At 40.2% G+C, this 21,539-nt stretch overlaps 1 protein-coding gene across 4 annotated transcripts in view; it reads left to right on the forward strand.

Annotated features, from left to right (window-relative positions):
- Positions 1-21,539, forward strand: part of clstn1 (calsyntenin 1) — an 83,529-nt gene that overhangs the window by 51,302 nt on the left and 10,688 nt on the right. For 2 of the 4 annotated variants that reach the window (XM_041207494.1, XM_041207495.1), the window contains 10 exons: positions 158-366; positions 807-956; positions 1,281-1,466; positions 2,884-3,141; positions 6,305-6,426; positions 7,425-7,587; positions 9,168-9,218; positions 14,197-14,354; positions 17,174-17,322; positions 18,510-18,736. In XM_041207494.1, coding sequence (XP_041063428.1) covers positions 158-366; positions 807-956; positions 1,281-1,466; positions 2,884-3,141; positions 6,305-6,426; positions 7,425-7,587; positions 9,168-9,218; positions 14,197-14,354; positions 17,174-17,322; positions 18,510-18,736 — 1,673 coding nt within the window. The remainder of the gene's footprint in view (positions 1-157; positions 367-806; positions 957-1,280; positions 1,467-2,883; positions 3,142-6,304; positions 6,427-7,424; positions 7,588-9,167; positions 9,219-14,196; positions 14,355-17,173; positions 17,323-18,509; positions 18,737-21,539) is intronic. The other 2 variants (XM_041207496.1, XM_041207497.1) reach the window with 1 other exon arrangement.

Here is a 21,539-nt window from a genome sequence, read left to right on the forward strand (position 1 = left end):
GACCTGTGGTGGGCTGTGATTGGCTCAGCTGACTAAATCCATGGGTCATCAAGGTGGAGTTTTAAAAAAAGTTTCTTTGTTTTTAAACACATTTCCAGATCCTACCCTTTCATTAGTAACCACTGCAGTATCTCTGACTTGTGCTTCTGCTTTGCAGGGCCAATGTTCATATCCAAGTCAATGACATAAATGAGTACTCCCCAGTTTTCAAAGAGAAGTCCTACAAAGCCACAATCATTGAAGGAAAGAAGTACGACAGCATCTTGAGAGTGGAAGCAATTGATGCAGACTGTTCACCTCAATTCAGCCAAATTTGTAGTTATGAAATTGTTACTCCTGATGTGCCATTCACTATTGATAAAGATGGTAAGTAATAAGTCATACACTTCAAAAAAAAAGACATTAAATTTGAGTTTTTGCTGCTGAATTTTAAGAAGTGTTGACAACATTTGTTCATAAAATACCTCACACCTGAGACCAGTTCTGACCATGCCTGACACTGTCATACAAACACTTTCCAATATTGAGACAGTGAATAATGATGAATGAAAGTTTTGATCGGTTTTATCTTTTTCTCTCCATTGTAATCCATAACTTGTAATTAAACCAAGGATATTCATCCCCTTTAAGGTGTTGACCGATTTTATCAAATGACCAATTTGTGGGCTATTTTTTCGATCTCTATCCTAATTTTGCTGTGCTACCAGAGAGGGGTGGAGTATGAAACTTCACATTTGCCAAGATTAGCACCATATGTGCTTTTGCCTACTGAGGGCTAATGTGTATTGAACCGGTGATTTTTGCAGGCTATATTAAGAACTCTGAGAAGATAAACTATAGCAAAGACCGGCAGTACAAGCTTGCAGTAACTGCTTATGACTGTGGGAAGAAACGTTCGATGGAAGATGTTCTTGTTAAGATAAACATTAAACCTACATGCAAACCTGGTTGGCAAGGTAAAAGAACTAACATGAAAATAATGAAATAATTGTAGTTGTTTGTTTTATCTTGTTTGACATAACACTGACTATTAAACATCTGTGCTATAACTTAAATTTCCTATTGAATGCAAACTTTTAAGATATAAAACAACCCTTTCTCCCTTCCTGAAATATAACATTGATACCTACCTATTAACTGAATTATGAAATCAAGGTGGCAAAACTTAAACTACTTTAATTGTAGCAGTAAAGTACTGAAGTGCTATTGTGCATTTTTGTGCTGGTAATGATGCTTCTGTCAACTCGATATTAAAGGCCATTCATGTGTTTATGATATAGGTTGGAGCAAAAGAATTGAATATGAGCCTGGCACTGGAAGCTTGGCATTGTTTCCGAGTATGCATCTCGAGACATGTGATGAACCTATAACATCCATTCAGACAGTAGTTGAATTAGAAACAAGCCATATTGGCAAAGGATGCGACAGGGACACGTATTCTGAAAAATCACTCCATAGATTATGTGGTAAGTCTTTTATTAACTATCAGTACAGAGGTGCAAACAAGCACAAAACATCTGATCTTCCTCTGCCACGTCTTTCTCTGAAGAAATGCTTTGCTGAACAACCAGTTGTAATTGTCTGTTCCCATGTATCCTGAATGGTTTTACTGCAAGTATCAATTCTGTGTTTTTTTTTTAACCTTAATTATTGTTTAAGTGCACAGTCTATGTGAATTTCTTTGCAGCCAAAAGAACATAGTCTACCAAACTTGGCCTCAAAGGTACATCAGTATACAATCTATGGCTTAAATATTCTGAAATGCAGCCCTATTGATAAAAGCAAAGTTACTGTTCACTTAATACAGGGATTTTGATTGCAAGCACTAAATCTTATTCACCAAAAGTGGGCACTTAATGTAGACAAAAGGTGAACTTACCAAAGAAAGCTTATTCAATTATGTCTCATCTTTGTTTATAGTAGCATTATTTCGTATGTTCAAAAGTGTGTTCTGTCAATCAGCATTTTGCTAACTTAACCTGGCACTAAACCAATTCTTTGTGCCTGATTGGTTTTATAAAATGTTGTGATTTGTAACATGAGCCTCATTTATTGAGAATAAGGTTAGTTAATATTCTACATTTCTGTAGTTCTGGGTAATTGGTAAGCTCCAGTAGGTTAGATGAATCTTTTCCCAGCTGAACTCTTCACATGACTTTCCTTATTCTTTTAAATTCTTTTAAAAAAAAAGCCAGATGATGAGGTGTTATCTATAGAAAACTTGTAGAATTTTGCAAATTTATAGTGAAGAAATTTATAACACAGATGTGCTAGATGTTACAACACTTTTTTTAGTTCTGAATTTTTCATACAGCTAGCTTTTATTAGGACATCAGTAATACCAATATTTAAGTGTGAAGTTGGCCAGTATCTTCAATAATGCAACTGATTGATAGAATCATTTGTTTTGTCAGACATCTATTATAACTTAAAATAACTTCTTTAATTTGTGGGATATGGGCATCACTAGCAGGGCCAGCAGTTATTGCCTTCCCTGGTTACCCTTGAAAAGATTTGACCCACAGCAGTCTGTGTCATAAAGGTACTCCCAGATTTCTGTTGGGTAGGGAATTCCAGGAGTTTGACCTAATGAAGGAACGGCAATGTATTTCCAAGTCAGGGTGGTGTCTGACTAGAAGGGTGACCTTAGAGGTGGTGGCATTCCTGTGAGCCTGCTGCCCTTGTCAGTCTTGGTTGTTGGTTTGGGAGGTACTGTTAAAGAAGTCTCTGCGAGCTGCTGCACAGCATCTTGTTAATGGAATACACTACAGCCATGTTGTGCTGATGGGTCTATTTAATATGCCATTACTAATTATTAGTGTCAGCATAAGCCTTGTGCATCTCTCTATAATGCATATGTCTAATTTCAATTCTTGACTGCAGGTGCTGCTTATGGTACAATTGATCTCCTTCCCTCACCAAGTAGCAATACAAATTGGACAGTTGGTCTTCCCACTGATAATGGCCACGACAGTGATCAAGTTTTTGAATTCAATGGCACTCAAGCTGTGAAAATCCCAGAAGGTGTTCTGACAACAAATCTCAAGGAACCATTTACGATTTCTGTGTGGATGCGGCATGGGCCTGGTTCTAGTATTCATGGAGAAAAGGAAACTATCCTTTGCAACTCTGACAAAAGAGGTATGCATGAGTTTATTTTGAAGTTCCCTAAGTTTCTGCCTTTTCTGCTTTAAGACCCTTGTTAAAATCTACCTCTGGGACCAAGCTTCTGCTCGCCCCCTCCTTATGTCGTTTTTGGCTTGCCAGCTTTTGTCTTCTGTGAAGCCACATGGGATGTTTACTTTTGTTAAGGCACTTGAGAAATGCAAGGTATTAAAAGGTCCCATCAGCATTCTAAGAGATGCCTGTTTAAAAAAGGAAAATCGATGGTTCCAGGCACATTTGATTACTAAAACTTTGCCTTTTCATGATCATGTTAAAAAAGATAATGAAGTTCAAATTACTTACATGGTCATAGATGTGATGAATCTTCCCATTTAGAGAACATTAATAAATTTCAGATATTTTGTATTTATTTTAAAGTTAGTGAAAAGATTAAAATCATGGGAAATACTGTGACAGTCTGAAAAAAACACTCAGGAGATTGAAAGCATGATTGAGTTACCAGATCAAGTAGTGATGAAATTGGGCTGGCATTGCAGATGCTGGTCGTGATCACTTGGAATGAAGAGGTATGATGAACATGAAGACTAAATTTCTGAAGTTGAGTAGAAATATATTTTTGTGCTAGAAAACTCAAGAGGTTGCTGAAGTCAGTTCCTGTTGTTCTAGTGTTAATTAGCTGTTCAAGGTGAAAATTAAAATGTGTTCAGGCCAGATGTATTGCTTTTGTTTTTGCAAAATTATGCACTATATATTTGTGTAGTTACTTCATCTGGTATGGAATCGAGTAGTTTAAACAGACAAATGTTAATTTAGTCTCCCATTAAGATGGGGCTCTCTTCAATAAATCAATTCTGTCATCAGTAACTTCCTCGATAGATTAGAGGTTAAACCATTACCTGATATAGCACTATGTTTTACACCTCAGTATTGCTTAGGTTTGATTCATTGTCTCCCTGAATTAGCTGGTTTATAAATCTCTTGGCATCATTGGGCTAAGGAAATATAGGTAACTTGGTTTCTCATTATTGATTGCTATCTGCTGACCTCTGCTGGAAAGTCTATGTAATAGCTGTTTGTCTGCTGAGAACAGGAACATGCTGTGTTGCTTTCTAGGTGCACAAATGAGTGGCTACTTACAAATTTCTAATAAAATTCTATATAAAACCCTAAGCAAGAAAAATTAATCATCTATATGTGATATCAAAGGTTGCAAATAACAGCATGCCATTATACAGTGTTAATATTTTCTAAACTCATTATTTATATTTTGTTAAATAACCTCAGGTGAGTTTAAGTAGTCAACTGCTAGAGCCAAGTAGTTTGGTAGCATCAGCCTGTAGATTAATGCTTACTTTCAGTCAAATGTTGCAGATCAAAAAACTACTTCTGTTTCCCAACTGGGGTCCCCTTATGCCCCACACCAGTCGTATGTTTGCCCTCCACACAGCAGCATGGCGGAGGCTGGAAACTCAAGTGGTATGGAGGATTATGGTGACAAACCCACATCATGTAACTCTCTCATGTCTTGATGTTTCCAACATGAATTAGCCTTTAATTTGTCAGGTTTTTGCTCTTTGGCCCATTATTTGCTCTGTGAGTGGGGGGTGGTCAAATGGCTCCCCTCGTTTCCCTCTCCTCATTTGACCACAGCAGGTTTTTTTTTGAAAATGATACACTTGCCAATTTTGTGCTGTGATCACAAAAGGACCAATTGGATAGGTTTCCCTGTGTTTAACAAAGAAAGCGGTTAGCAAGTGTTTAGGAAAGCAAATGGACTGTTGTTTATCACAAGGGGAATGGAATATAAAAGGGATGTTTTGCTACGGTTGTACAGGGCGTTGATGAGACCACATCAGAAGTACTATGTGCAGTTTTGTTTTATGAGGAAAGGGTGGACAGGCTGGGCCCGTATCCATTGGCGCTTAGAAGAATGAGAGACGATCTTATTGAAACATAGCAAGATCCTGAGGGACTTGACAGGGTTGATGCTGAAAGGTTGTTTCCCCTTGTGGGGGAGCCTAGAACTAGGGGACACAGTCTAAAAATAAGGGCTCTCCCACTTAAGATGATGAGGAGAAATTTTTTGAGGGTTCAGAGTCTTTGGAACCCTCTTCCCCAGAGAGTGACGGAGGCAGGGTCATTGAATATTTTTAAGGCTAAGGGAGATAAATTCTTGACTAACAAGCGAGTCAAAGGCTATCAGTCAAAGGAGTGTGGAGTTGAGGCCACAGTCAGATCAGTTATATTATTGAATGGCCGAGCAGGTTTGAGGGGACGAATGGCCTACTCTTTCTCCTAATTTATGAGGTTATACTTAAACTGATCCAAGTAAAATAATAAAATACGCTTCCACTTTCACATTCACACAGGCCCCCTAATAGATTACAGACTGGGGAAGGATAGATTTGTCAAATCGAGAGTCCAGAGAAATAAAAGGGGTATACCATCTGTAGTTCAGTGAGTTGGCTGGCTTCAGACTGAATTTGCAACTTTCCTTTGGTCGTCCTGATGATTCCGATTAAAGGAGTAGACAGCTGATTTGGTTGTAGTGCTGGGTTGAATTATTGTAAGAAGTCTGTCTGCAGCAGGGGTGTCCTTGAATGGTCACAATCGGCTAACAGGGTTTGAAGCTTGTAGGTTAGAGAGAGAGAAGGAGTGGAAGGAGGTCTTCTCTCTCCAGCATCTCAGCTGCTTGTCCTCCTGTTGCAGAGAAAGCAGAAGTTTAAACACCAAAAGCTGGGCCTGTCATATCATATGACTGGTGATTCAAATATATTTCCATTTGTAACTTAATCATTCCAACCCTGGGAATTGTGTGCCCCCCCCACCTCAGTCATTGTCCCATTGTTCAAGTTATTGGGTTTATCATATTCCCACTGTAGCTGAGTTCATGTCTGGGAACCCCCTGTTTGAATATCCCAGGTGATTGCCTTGATGCCTTGGTTTCACGGTCGAAAGTGGTGATGCAAATTGGGCGGTCATCTTTATTGCCAGCTCAAGTCACACTTTTTTAGTCTGTTTTCGAAAGTTCAGTTCAGTTTCCTAGCCAGTGGATTAAAAATCATCATTTGTTATTATGCCTGCTTTCGTGACAGCGCCAAAGGTAATCTTTAACAGGAATTAAAATTGATTTTGGTGCCACATATTTGATTTATACTGTTTCAAACTCATTTTGCAGAAATGAATCGCCACCACTACTCCCTCTATGTGCACAACTGTCGTCTGGTTTTCCTCTTCCGACAAAATCCTTCAGAGAATGAGAACTTTCGACCTGCAGAGTTCCATTGGAAGCTGGATCAGGTTTGGAAAATCTTGTGCAACCACCTATACATTTGTTGTGTGAATAACATCCTGGTCAAACTTAGTCAACAAGCTGCAAATAGTGCAATTTTGTTGCTGGAATATTAGGCTATTATTCCTGGTTGTGTTTTTTTTTACAGGTGGAACTTCTGTGTGCACTTGTTTTCATCATGCAGCAGCTGTGTACTTCACTGAACCTTTACTTTTACAAATCTTCAAAGGCATATTTTCTTGTACAATAATAACACAATGAAAGGAGCCAATTTTGCTGCCCTCCCCAATTAGGCTCAGTTTGGGTGACAAGCCATCTGATAACAGATAAAACTTTTAAAATGTAAAAATGGATTTTGGATTTATGAAGGAAACCTGTGAAAGTTAGTGAATATATCCATGTAACTCCATTTAAGTTATAAATATATTTGGGGAAGTAGGTGACCCAGTGGGTTGGCACTGGATTTTTACCTGGGTTCAGATCCTGCTCTGACTGAATGCAAGTTTCCTTTGTGTGATAAGTTCCTCACAGCAATGACAGCTGAATTTAGGCCATCCTAATCCCAATTCCCAGGTCAAAATTGCTCAGAGTTGATATTAACCTGCTAGGTCATTTATATGCACAGTGTTGCGCACAAAAAAGTCTTAACGCAATCTTTTTGAACTTAAGGCTGAGGCACATTTTTGTGACAGAATTTACTGTGTAAATTTACTCTCCTTCAATTTAATGCATAAAGTTGTATCAGAATTTGCTGCTGTTCCTGATGCTGCCATTAGTAAGTGTTCAAGCAAGCTAATCCAATGTGTAGAATGGGTGTCGTTGTTTAGGATACTCTAGTGGCAGCCAAACTCTTGGGTCATATTGGATGTTCTATTTTAAAGCTACTTTATGGATTTGGATGGATGTCTTAACTAAGCATAAATCTAAAGAATTAACTAAAGTATTTACTTGCTGTACAGATACAGCACAGTTCCTGCCTTTAATGTTGCTTCCCCATGTCTTGTAGGTGTGTGATAAAGAATGGCATCACTATGTACTAAATGTTGATATCCCGACCGTGGCCCTATATGTGGATGGAATATCGTACGATCCATTCCTAGTTACTGAAGATTATCCCCTGCACCATTCAAAGATTGAAACTCAATTGGTGGTGGGAGCATGCTGGCAAGGTAAAGTGATATAAAATTGCTTGTGTGTGTCAGTTGCGGGTGGGAATAATTAGGTCAGTACTATATTAAACTCTGGGTTTTATTCTGTTTGTGGTTTTAAAGCAGTGCTTCTGAAACTTTTGCCAGATGTGACCCTGTTTTAATGCCTCGGACTTTGTGACTTTAGAGTAAAAATCGGGGGTTGGGGGGGGAGCGGTGGGGGTGGGCGAGACTGTTATTGATTGGAGGAGGTGATTAAAACTGCTGTGTTCACCCTGGAAAATATCACGACCCACCTTTTTAAAGTCTGTGGTCATAGCAGCAATTGGACCTCAGAGCAATTAAGCCATGCCCACTGACAGTGGGGGAGAAAAAAACAAACATTTAAAGGGGCTCTCAGCTGTCAAAACTCATTCTGAGCTCCGTAGCTGACATTGCTGCCTCAACCCATGGTTTGGGGACCCCTGTTTTAAAGGCTACGGGTAGAAGTAAATTAGTTTTCTTTATCGCCGTGCTTTTAACTAAGGTTCAAACAGCTGATTTGCTGTGCAGTGACTGCTTGTGGGAAACCTCTGTATGAAATGTCGCAGGGACAGGATCAAGCTCAGCTGTAATTTATTGTTTTCCACCCCCCCCCCCCAACTCAAACACTCAAATTGTTGAATTGCTCGCTAACCTTTGCTGTGTAGGCTGACTGTTGACCAGCCACACAGCTGAAGTTCCAGGTGGTTTCTGGATCTGTGCTCCAGCATGAGTCACTGCCTTCAAAAAAGGAGGTGGAGGAAGGTTTCAAGAACAAAACTAGTAATGTTTGTTTTGTCTGCATTTTTTTTAGAAAAGATTACCTGAAAAGGGAATGATTGCGTCTAGTCTTAGTGACACATTCATGCATGAAATGTTTGTTTTACTATTTTACAAACAAGAGTCTGTTTTAGGACCCACTTAGCTGTTTTCAGTACAAAGACTTGTTGCTCAAATACGAATTAAATGCAATTTGCTTTTCAGCAAAATGGAAAAGGTGAATTGTATAGCTAGTGGGCAAAGGCACATGCATATATAGCACTCAGCTATATGGCCATAGGTCCTAGTTTTGATTCCTGGTCTGTCCTTGCCTCGAAGAGTGTTGCAATTAGGCTCAGTATTGCAGCACTAGAAATTGAAACCTCAGCTAGAGGCCCTGTACCTGATGTTATCCAGCAGCTCCTACCTCAAAGTGCACAATTGTGGATGTCAGGTAAGAACTGGCATAGCTGCCCTTTACAGTCAAATCATCTGCCAGTTTTCATTATGCAGTCTCGTGCATGAGGAGTGACCATTTAAACAAGTACTTTGGATCTATACCCCACCAAGAGTCAGCAGTTAAAGGACTGGGAACAAAATGGGTGGGAGAACTTCAGAGAACTATTGCCATGTAATGGGACAAATATTTCATGCATGAATGAGAAAGCAAATTCAACAGTTTCATACCATAGTTTAGGATTGCCAATAGCCTCTTGGCTACAGGATTATTCCATTATCTTGACATGTGCAATTAGATTCCCCAGTAATCATTTGATCCCTTACCCCCATATTTCCTTTTCTTTTGTCTTGCTTTTCTACAGAACATACAGGAAGCGAAAATGAAAATGAAACTGTGACTGAAGCCTATCCAGGTTGCTGGGGGTTTCCCTCCTGTTTATTTCCAGAATTAGCATGAAATGTTCATTATATGTTTTTATCCACTTTGGCTGCATCATACGCTGCTTCTTCACTTATTTCTGCATTGTGCTGCTAAGATTTTTTTTGTTGGAGAGCATGGGGTGGTTGTGGATGTAAGGTTTCTGTGTGCACACTGAATGACAGTGAGGTGGTTTTTAGTAGTCACATTATCTAGTGAAACCTTATACTTAATAGGGCTCTTATTTGGAACAATTCCAAATTTGGTCAATATTTTGGTGCTTTAAATTTGACTTGAGGTTTAAAATTGCAGAATAGTGGCTTTTTGATCTAGTGTAATTTGGTTACTCAGACTTTGGGTATTCTTTGTTTGTGTTATTCAGTGCTGTTCCTGAATTCACATGAACTTCTATTAAGGTAATGAACTAGATCTGTAAAACTGGTGTTCCAGCCATATATGGTTCAGGTTCCTTTTTATCTAGCACATTTAGTTAATTGAAATGAAAGAAAAATGATTGTTTGTTTTTTCATCATTTACATATTTAATTCCACTGCATTTTCTGCTCTAGTAGGGTATCAATTAGAGCTCACTTATGGCAAACCAAGTGGCTTGCTGATTCTAGGTGAATGTGATTGAGGGCTTCTTGTTTTTGCAAAGCATTTGTACCACACCCCCTAATATAGCAAAATACTTGCCCAACCCATCTATGGTAAGCACCCTCCAGTGCTCAACTAATTAACCCATAAATCTCAGACTGTGATACTTTATGGAAATACAGTGCAACTCTCTTCCATTTACTGTATAGGACAAACAGCTGTGTTTCTATTGGAATTTTAGTCATTGTTACGATCCCCATAGAGACCCAGCGACTTTTAAAAAGATATTTGAATTTCCAGTAACTGACTGGAAGGATCACACGACAAGATTTCAAGTTTTAAGACACTATTTCTGTAGACAACTTAAACTCGAGACAACAGAAAAAATTCTCCCATTTAACTTTTAAAATGACCAAAAAAATCCCCTGCCATGGTTATACTCTACTCTGTCCCTTAAGTGGACCAATTCTTCAGGAACCATTCCAAAGTTATTCTCTGCTTCCAAGTTTGTTTCCTTTTTCTTTTTCCAGCCAGATAACTTCTAATTCCCAAACTGACTTTTATGGTGGGGGTTACCCTGGAGATTCTTCCCTCAGGCCAAAGCTAGGCAAATCTTCCAGCCTCACTTAAATCCCCTCAAACTTGGCCTTTTTAATCTGAGCACGAGCTCCCACCTGCATGGTGAACAATAGAGACTGGCTGTCTCTCTCTTTCTGTTGTGTGTCTCAGATTTTTACAGACTGACCGGTCTGCGAGGTTCAGGGATATCTTAAGAAAAACCCTGTAAGCTGATACTACAATGGCTTCCTATGGACTCTTCCTCTCTCAAAGCCTATCACCATAGCAACGTGACTCACGACCTTGTATCAGGTAGAAATGCTAATTAACTATCCTTTATTGCCCCCTGTCCAAACTCCATTCTATCTTGGAACTAAATAATTTAAATATAACCATTCACAAAACCTGACATTCCTAACACTTCCCTGAGAGACTTGGAGACTAAGTCAATCCAGAATCATCACAAATGTCCTAACCATTGTCCACAGGTGTGAAAATTTTGCACCTCCTTCCCAGTAAATCAACTTGGCTCTCTCTGTCCCCATAGCGACCAAGCCATCCAGGCTTGTCAAGCAGCAATCAGAGCATGTCACATGACCCCCCTCCCGCAAACCTTATCACCCTGTTTTACCTTAAACACTGTCCCAAAACACACACTTATAAACTTCATTTTTGTTTAACCAACTAGAGAATGGACTATTTTAGATCTAGTATTGTGTAACGAGAAAGGGCTAATTAATAATCCTGTTGTAAAGAAGAGTTGTAGGGAAGAGTGACTGCAATAAGATATCTTACGAGAAGTTTGAAAGTGAGGTAGTTTAATCCAAAACTAGGGTCCTTAATCCAAACAAAGGAAACTGCGAAGGTATAGGGGCAAGTCGGCTGAGGTAGATTGGGAAACAACATTAAAAGGTAGATGGGCAATAGTGAACATTTAAGGAATTAATACTAATTTCAGAAAATTTACATTCTTTTAAGGTACAAAAATCCAGTAGGAAAAGTGATCTAATCATGACTAAAGAGAATTCTATCAGATCAAAGGAAGAGGCATATAAAGTTGCCAAAAGAGTAGTAAGCCTGAGGATTGAGAGCAATCTAAAATTCAAAAGAGAACCAAGAAATTGAGAAAATGGAATATAAAATTAAACTAGCAAGGAGCATAAAAATCAACTCTCAAAGCTTCTATAGGTATGTAAAAAGCAAAAGGTCAGTGAAGACAAATATAGGCCCATTACAGACAAAATGGAGAATTTATAATGGGTAATGAGGAAATGTCAGAGAAACTAAACAAATACTTTTCTGTTTTCACAAAGGAAGATACAAGAAATATTGAAATATTAGAGAGCTAAAGGACTTGAGATTGAGAATCTGAAAGAAATTAGTATTGGCAAAAAAGTACTGGAGAAATTAATGGGGCTGAAGGTTGATAGATCCACTAGACCTGATGATCTATATCCCAGAGTGTTGAAAGAGGTGGCTGAAGAAATGGTGGATGCATTGGTGATCACTTTCCAAATTCTGTAGATTCTGGAATGGTGCCTGCAGACTGGAAGGTAGCAAATTTGACCCCACTATTAAAGAAAGGGAGAGAGAAAACCGAGAACTACAGACCTGTTGGCCTGAAATCAATGGGAGGGAAAATGCTGGAATCTATTCTAAAAGGATGTGATAATGGACATTTAGAAAATAATGGTGAGATTGGGCAGAGTCGACATGGATTTATGAAAAGGAACTAATGTTTGTCAAACCTGTTGGAGTTTTTTTTTGAGGATGTTACTAGCAGAATGGATGAGGGAGAACCCAGTGGATGTGGTGTATTTGGATTTTCAGAAGGCTTTTGATAAGGTCCCACACAGGAGGTTAGTAAACAAAATTAGAACACATGGGATTGGGGTAATATCCTGGCATGGATTGAGGATTAGTTAATAGACAGAAAACAGAGTAGGGATTAAGAGGTCTTTTTCAGACTGTGACTAGTTGGGTACCACAAAGGTCAGTGCTTGGGTACCAACTTTTCGCAATCTATATCAATGATTTGGAGGTGGGGATCAAATGTAATTCTTCTAAGTTTGCTGATGACACAAAACTTGAGAATGGGAGTTTTGAGGATGATGCAAAGATGCTTCAAGGAGATTTAGACAGACTGAGTGGGCAATAACATGGCAGGTGGAAAAATGTGAAGTTATCCATTTTGGTAAGAGAAACAGAAATGCAGAGGGTTTCTTAAATGGGGAGAGATTGAGTATATTTGGGTATTCTTGTTCATAAGTCTTGCAGAAAGCTAACATGCAGGTGCAACAAGCAGTTAGGAAGGCTTATGTAAGTCTTTATTGCAAGAGGATTTGAGTAAAGGAATAAGGAAGTCTTGCTGCAGTTGTATAGTGCCTTGGTGAGACCTGGAGTATTGTGTGCAGTTTTGTTTTCCTTACCTATGGAAGGAGATACTGGCCACAAAGGGAGTACAACAAAGGTTCACCAGACTAATCCCCGGGATGGCGGGATTGTCCTATGAGGAGAGATTGAGGAGACTGGGCCTGTATTCTCTGGAGGTTAGAAGAATGAGAAGTGATCTCATTGAAGTGTACAAAATTCTTACAGGACTCGACAGGGTAGATGCAGGAAGAATGTTTCCCCTGGGGGGTCAAAAACCAGGGGGTGCAATCTCAGAATAAGAGAGAGGCCCATTTAGGACCGAGATGAGGAGGAATTTCTTTAGTCAGGTGGTGGTAAATCTTTAGAAATCTCTACCCCAAAGCTGTGGAGGCTCAGTCATTGAGTATGTTCAAAGATGCTGATAGATTTCTAGATACCAATGATTTTAAGGAATATGGGATAGTGCAGGAAGATGGTGCTGAGGTAGAAGATCAACCATGATCTAGCTAAATGGTGGAGCAGGCTTGAAGAGCCAAATGGCCTACTTCCGCTCCTATGTTTCTATATTTGTAACATTGTACAGTGAATAAGTGTTTTCTTAAGTTCCTGTATTGCATAGTTTTCTGGGTCTTTTCTGGCCTAATGTGTTGAAAAGCCCTGAGAGGGGGATCTAAAAATATGTCATTGCCTTTGTCTTAAGAAGGAGACTTAAGGTAGTCAATTTAGTGCGAGAAATGCTTCACCTTCAATTTGGGATTACTTAAAAGCAGAAGAGACAAGGCAACAGGAATACGCAAGATTTGACTCTTGCACATAAAGGGAAGATGAAGTTGTTAGATTGGACATTAAAGTCCGACAATGCCAGAAACCTTGTTCTGGTTACATAAACAGGCTTAATATTGCCAAGTGTCCTGGAAGCTAATACAAACAGGTAGCTGAGGTTTTTTTGGTTAAATAGATACTGATACTAGACACAGCTATTTCAAGTTGCTATAATTTTGAATATTTTCTAGTTCCTTGGAGGAGTTTTTCTTAAATTGGATGTATTATATAATCTTTTGAAGGCTTAATGGGGTGAATGGCCCCTCTGTGACCTATGATGAGCCTTGGTCAGTTGCTTAATTGTTGGCCAATAGCATAGCTTTATTCAGTCATGTACCACCTCACTGTACTAAAGAAAGCCGGTGCAACAACTCCCTCCACCCTATTCCTGCCATTTTCATAAATTTTATTCACTACAGTGAAGTACTGCATTTCGCCAAGTCCATATGCATGAGGGCAAGTCCCCTACAGCAAGTCATCCGTTATGCACATGTGAAGCCAAAAGCTAATCATGGAGAGAATGGAAGTTTCACTAACCTGCATGAATGCACGGACATGGCAGCTATAAAAGATGGCTAAACATGAAACGACAGAATAGGTTTACATTAAATTTTCTCGTTCCAGGAGGTGAATTTCGCATGGCTCAGTTCTTCCTTGGCAATCTAGCTGGTTTAATGATTCGGACTGGCAAAATCGAGAGCAAGAAGGTGATTGACTGCTTGTACACATGTAAAGAAGGACTGGATCTCTTAGATTCCGAGATTCTTTACAAAGGCGTGATGGTAAGAGAGCTGTTGAGACTATCTTCCTCACATTTCAGTGTGAGGTTTCATCCAGTCGTGTTTTCTTTCTCGGAGAAATAATAAAATTCTGGCCTGGTAGGGTTACAATCGGGTACTAATCTCAAACTTATTGGCTAGTTTTTAACCTGAAGGGAATAACTCATTGCGGGATATGATTCCAGAGGAACAGGCTGTCCAACGATGCCATAATGAATTAGACATTCTTCGTATGTTGAGAAAATGAGCTGGGTTATGCTTCATGACAGGACCCAATTTTTGTCTCCAGGCATACGTTTTCTAAAAGGGCATTCTTCGGTTATTTTCCTTTCCCCTGTAACGTTTTTAAGATTTTTCCCAGAAACTAACCTCTAGTCGGTGGAAATTCTCAGCTAACAGAATTGTGTATTTTCTCGATTTCTATTATAACCTACAAATGCATTGATTACACCTCCGGTTATCACATGCCCTGGTCAGCTGGTACAAAGTCAAATCAGCTTTTAACTTCAAAGAAGCCAATCAAAATGCCTACTTTTTTGCTCAGTTTGAGACATCTGTATAAACCAACGGCCTACAGCTGGTTAAAAAGCATTTGGAATGTTGAGTCACAGGCCAGAATTTTAGGTCTCGCCGGCGGGCACGCACCTGACCTGTCTGGCTGTGAAATAGCACAAGATGACGTCGGACAAGCATCTAACGTCATCACGCACTCACGTGATGTCTTGCTTGGCGGACACGCGCAACGGTGGGAAGTACGCCCACTGGCAATTAAGCCCATTAAGGAGGCAATTGGAAATGATTTTTTTTCTTTTTGTGGCCCGTCCACTTTTACGATTGGTAGACAGGCCAGGCAGCCTCTACATTTTTGCTCAAACCTCGATCCAGGGTAGGGTTAAATCTCCATGGGGAAATAAAATAGAGATATCTAGGGACTGTTTTTTTTTTCAGGTGCTTGATTGTGCTGTGGATATGTTTTCAGCATTTTTATTGTTTGGTTTATTCTGTGGAGGTCTGCAGCTCCCTGGGGCAGCTGTCAGCCTTCAGAGAGCTCATCTAGAAGCACTCGCCAGCACCCACAGTGACGCCAGAGCCCCCCCCCCCCCCCCCCCCCCCCCCCCACCCCCACCGGCAGCGCTGAGCGTTTCACGCTGGCTGGTCCTTAATTGGCTAGCCAGCATGGAATCGTGGTCAGGGGCCAGTTTCCCAACCACTCCCTGACCCGCCGATCGCGCACGCCCAATGAGCGAAAAGTTCAGGCCATAGTTTTATGAAAGTTTTGTACAAAGGTGTGTAGTGAGGTGAATTAAAGAACTGTTCTCAATTGCGTTTTATGTGATTTATCTAATCGGGGGATATAGTGGTGGATGACCCCAGGTGCAGGTGATATCTTTCCATGGCTCAAAATAAGTCCTTGAAGCTATTGAGTAGAAGGTACTGTGGGCATCCCATTCTAATTGCTGTTCAATGTTCATATTTTGGAGGTCCCTGGTGGATGGCACCTTTAGCCTGCATGTGTCCCTCTGGGGTGATCGCTGCTAGAAAGCCTTACCTGGGCATCCGATATGTGAATAATACTTCTCACGTTTCCTGTTGCTCGTGTTTTGCTTACCAGGTTACTGGTGAGAAACTTACTGAGGGCTGGAAGCCATGCTTCAATTATCTAATTATCTAATACAAGGGCGGCTTGTAGAATGGTGAAAACTCGAGGTTAAGTCATGCCTCTAACAGATTTGAAAATTGGATACGTGAGCTAGGAAAGTCTCCAGTAGTGATGACTAACCAGTCATGCTGGCCCATAAGCAGGGCCTGAAAGGATAGGTTTCTGGGAGCTTGGCTTCTCGCCCAAACACTGGCTAGATAAGCAGTGGGAGGCATAATCTTCTGCCCTAATGTGTTGCACAGCTCTAGATGGTCAGTCTTTAGCAGTAACCGTGTGCACCACTGAGTTTCTAAGCTTCAGCTCTTGGAAACCTTGCCTATGCTGTCTGAATTTGGGCGAGTGGGATGTACCTCTGAGTGGAGGCACTCCATATTGAGGAAATGCTTTCCATCTGCTGCGAGGTTTGAGCTGCTTATTTTGGAAACTGTTAAAGACATTGTTGGGTTTCCATGTATATCAGGCATATCACAGACAAAATATTTTAATAGTGGGTGTGTGATTTTAAAACTTGATTGAATTTCCTTATTTATCAGACTTCTCAGATTTCAACTGATATAGCTAAATGCTACTGTAAATAATTTTAAGTTTAAATGGAACTAATAATGCGGTCACACAACTGCTGAAAATCCAAATGTGGCTTTACCTACAACGTGAACTGATCTTGCATGAAAGTGAGGTCAATTATCTCTTTTGGCTTTCCTTACTGAAAGAGCACTAAGGTTGTAAGGAGGGAACAATTTCAGGGCTAACATTTCAGAGTTACTGGCACTTTCAATCATGCCATTTCTTTTTGGGAACCATTATGTTCAGCCACTCTTTTGCAGCATCCATTTGCAAGGGCGCAGATCAACTGATCAGTATCTTTAATTCAGCAGCAACATTAATGGGGGTTGGTCTCCATTTGTAAATGGGGCATTGATGAGCCTTAAGCACAACCGGTGTGCAGGCTTCCAGTGCTCTCTGGCTTACCACTCACATTTCCTGTGCTGAGGCACAGAGTGGGCCTCTGTGGAGCTCTCGGGACCCAAAATGTACAGCATTACAGCGAATCTCTAGGTACAGTCAAACAAATCTTAGATGGACATTGAAAGCTCCAACTCTCCAAATAGAAAATTGTTTGTGAAGCAAATTAAAAGTGATTAAATAAATTTTTATTTTATAGGTTCACTTCAATCCCACCCAGTCAATGCTTAACATGGAAGGGGATGATATTGAAAGCTTTGACAAGAGTATGCAGCATGTGTCATACCTCAACTCTAGGCAGTTCCCAACACCTGGAATCAGAAGATTGAAAATCACCACAACTGTGAAGTAAGCTGGATAATTGAAATTAGTTAAAGCTGACATTTAAGGTTTAATGTTTTCAATAGTTTAGACTGCCAATTATAATTCTGTATGGAATCTAAAAGCGTGAAGTTTTAATTCTTCAAGTGCACATTCCTACTTGATTCTTAAAATGAATGTTTAGTAACCGAGGGGAGAGTTTTCTCCCTGTCGGGGGTGGGGTTGCTGGGTGGGCACACAGCAGATCACTGCCCGCAACTGCCTGTGCACCGCCATTTTACATGGGCAGGCCAATTAAGGCCCGCCCAGCGTGATGCGCACCCGGAAGCACTGTGTGCTCTCTGTGCGGGCGGGGGGAGTAAGCTGAGTCGGCACAGAGCTGCCTCAGAGATTAGTTTGATTGTCAAAAATTTTAATAGAGAAAAATAAATAAATTTTAAGACATGACCCCTCCTGACAGTGTCACATGAGCTGGGACATGTCAATGAACTTCAATAAAAAGTTTTATTCAATTTATAAACACTTCATGAAACCTCATCCCACCTATGGATGAGGTTACATGATAAATGCGAAGGCCGCCTGGGCTCTTTGCCTGCCCGCCAACCTTAAGGTTGGACGGGCAGCTCTGTTAAGAATTTTAATTGATATTTAAACGGCCTAAATAGGCCTTTGACAGTTCGGCAGCTGACTCTGGTGCACACCCTCCGAACTGAAAAACATTTCAAGCGCTGGCGAGCGGGGCGCACCCCCACACACTGACCCGAAGATTATCGCCCAAGGGTCTTGTACAAGTATTTTTGGCAGAGCTGTTTTGATCCCTAAGAATCCAAAGAATTTCCACGTCCACATACGAAGATCCTGTCCAATCTTACCACAAAGTTAACTATAACTTGGACCTACCAATATCCAAGTTTCATGCACTTTTACTTGCATTGCCATTTGATCACTGCTTCCTATGATTTAAGAGTCACAGGTGTGGTTCAGAATGATATTTTGATGTATAGTGGAGTGTGGTAGGGGCAAGTCACCTGGCCTAAAGGACAGAGTAAGGGTAGAAAATTAAGGTATAGTGTTACTTATCCTTTTCCCTTTAGGATATTAGAAAATTATAATTGTGAGGACAAACTTTTTTGAAAGTGTGCAGAGAAACATATTGTACTTAATCAACATTCTCAAGAACGCTACACTAAAATTTTTGTTTCCTTTATTTCCAGATGCTTCAATGAAGAAACTTGCATCATTGTCCCAGCTGTGGAGGGCTATGTAATGGTACTTCAGCCCGATGAACCAAAGATAAGCCTGAGTGGTATTGATCACTTTGCACGTGCTGCCTCTGAATTTGAAAGTAATGAGGGTGTTCCACTGTTCCCAGAGCTGAAGATCGTTAGCACTATCACACGAGAAGTGGAACCAGAGGATGAGGATGAAGATGAACCTACAGGTAAAAGCCTCATCGGTTATTAACTGTCACATTGTAGATCGTTGGCAAATGGTCAAATGAATTGTAGTATAGGCAAATGTGGTGTCATGCACTTGGACATAAGGATAGATACCTTCTAAATAGTGGAAAGCTAGAAGCATTGGCAGTGCAGAGAGATTGAGGATCCATGCACAAGGATCATTAAAATGTCATGGACAGATACATATAAAACTTTAAAAAAAAAACTAATGGAATGTTGACCTTTTTACATCTGAATAATTAAAATACAACTCAAAGGGGGTAGAAGTCAAGCTACAGTTATACAAAGCCGTGGTTAGACCCCACCTGGAGTACTGTGTACAGTTCTGGGCACCACACCTTAAAAAACCTTGGAGAGGTTGCAGATCTACACTTTATTAGAATGATACCTGGACTCCAAGGATTAAATTACAAGAAGAGATTACACAATCAAGAATTCCAGGAATTTGGACAATTAAGAGGTGATCTGATTGAAGTTTTCAAGATGTTAAGAGGAACTAATAAGGTAGATAGAGAGGAACTGTTTCCACTGGCTGTGGAATCGAGGATGAGGGGACAAATCAAGCCTTCAGGCCTTTTAGGACCAAAATTAGGAAATACGTAACGCAAAGGGCGGTGCGAGTTTGGAACTCTCTTCTGCAGCTGGCAGTTGATGATGGATCAGTTAATTTTAAATTTGAGATTGGTAGATTTTTGTTAATCAGATGTGTTAAGAGGACATTGAGTTCGGTCACAGATCAGACATGACCTTTATTAAATGACAGAACAGGCTCCAGGGGCCATATTACTTCCTCTTGTTATGTTCCAATATTCCTATGATTGCTGTGACAATTTTTTCCTTTTTAATTTGTCTTCCTGTAGCATAGAACGATCATCCAAACAGGAATACTCTTCAAATAGTGCTCATATTAGATATTGGTGTACTTTGTCCAGACCTACTTACTACGTTAAATGTTTGTTCATGTGTCTTGTATACCTTTTAATGCTGAGTCTAACAATTAGGACATATTGTGTATATTGTGGAGAAGAGGGTTATCTGTGACAGCAAGTTCTGGGTTTCCATGTTTAAATGCTTGTGTGGATGCCAGAGGTTACTGAATAATAATTGTGAGTGCTGATATCCTCAACATTACTATTAACACAAAATTCTGGTCCAAGTCTCTTAATTGTATTTGTTATAAGGACATATGAACAGGACTAGGCCATTCAGCCCATCAAACCTCCTCTGCCATTGAATTAGATCATGGCTGATCATTTACCTCAGCATTACTTTACCACACTGTCTCCATATCTCTTGATGTACTTAGTCTCTAGAAATCTATTGATTTCTATTTTTAACATGCTCGATGATTGAGCTTCCGCACCCCTCTGGGGTAGAGAATTCCAAAAATTCACCACCCTCTGAGTGAAGAAATTCCTCCTCATCTCAGTCCTAAATGGCCTAGCCCTTATCCTGAGATGGTGTCTCCTGGTTTTAGACTCACCAGCCAGGGGAAACATCTTATCGACATCCACCCTGTCACACCCTGTAAGAATTTTGTAGGTTTCAATGATGTCACTCCTTATTCTTCGAAACTCAAGATAATACGGACCCAACCTCTCCTCATAAGACAATCCTGCCATCCCAGGGATTAATCTGGTGACTCTCTGTTGTGTTTCCTCTATGGCAATTATATCCCTCCTGAGATAAGGGGATCAAAACTGTATACAGTACTCCAGCTGAGGTCTCACCAAGGCTCTATACAACTGCAGCAATACATCTTTACTCCTGTACTCAAATCCCCTTGCAATAAAGAACAACATGCCATTTGCTGCCTTAATTGACTGCTGCACTTGCATGCTAACTTTTAGTGACTCATGAGCAAGGACACTCAGGTCCCTTTTGAACGCCTGCACTTCCCAACCTCTCACCATTTAAAAAATATTCTGCCTTTCTGGGTTTTTTTTTTCTTATTCCATCTGCCATGCTCTAGCCAATTCACTTAGTCTGTCCAAGTCCTCTTGAATCCTCCTCACAATTTAAGTTCCCACCCAGTTTGGTGTCATTGGCAAATTTGAAAATATTACAATTGGTCCCCACATCCAAATCATTTCTACAGATTGTGAATAGCTGTGGACCTAGCACTGATCCCCGAGGCACCCCACTAGCGATAGCCTGCCATCCTGAGAATGATCGGTTTATTCCTGCTCTCTGCTCTCTGTCTATTAACCAATTTTCAGTCCCGTGGGCTCTGCTTTTCTTTGCTAACCTCCTGTTTGGAGCTTTATGAAAAGCCTCTGAAAATCCAAATACACCACATCCATTGGTTCTCCTTTATCAATGCTGCAAGCGGTATCTTCAGCAAAATTCCCAAGTTTGTCAAACGTTGTTTCCCTTTCATAAACCTATGTTGACTCTGCCCAATTTTATCATTATTTTGTAAATGTCCAGTTATCACATCCTTTGCAATAGATCCTAATATTTTCCCAACTACTGACATCAAACTGACAGGTTTGTAGTTCTCCATTCTCTCTCCCTAACAGGCAAAAGCGGTGGTAAGATTGGTACTCTGAGTTTCATGGCATAAGCCAGTAGTAGGAGGACTGAATAGCAAGCCTTGGCATTACATATTGCAAGCAAGGAAAGGCAATATTTTGTTACACTTCTGTGTTGCTTCGAGGTAATTCCTAAAGTGCTACTTAATCATAGCAACAGGAACTGAGCATGACAAATGCAAAGTGTCAATAATTTAATTTTAAAGCTAGTGCATATTCCACTGCATTTTAAGTCAGAATGTTGTTTCTC

The sequence above is a fragment of the Carcharodon carcharias genome, chromosome 15 (assembly GCF_017639515.1).
Source record: "Carcharodon carcharias isolate sCarCar2 chromosome 15, sCarCar2.pri, whole genome shotgun sequence".
NCBI classification, from domain to species: domain Eukaryota; kingdom Metazoa; phylum Chordata; class Chondrichthyes; order Lamniformes; family Lamnidae; genus Carcharodon; species Carcharodon carcharias.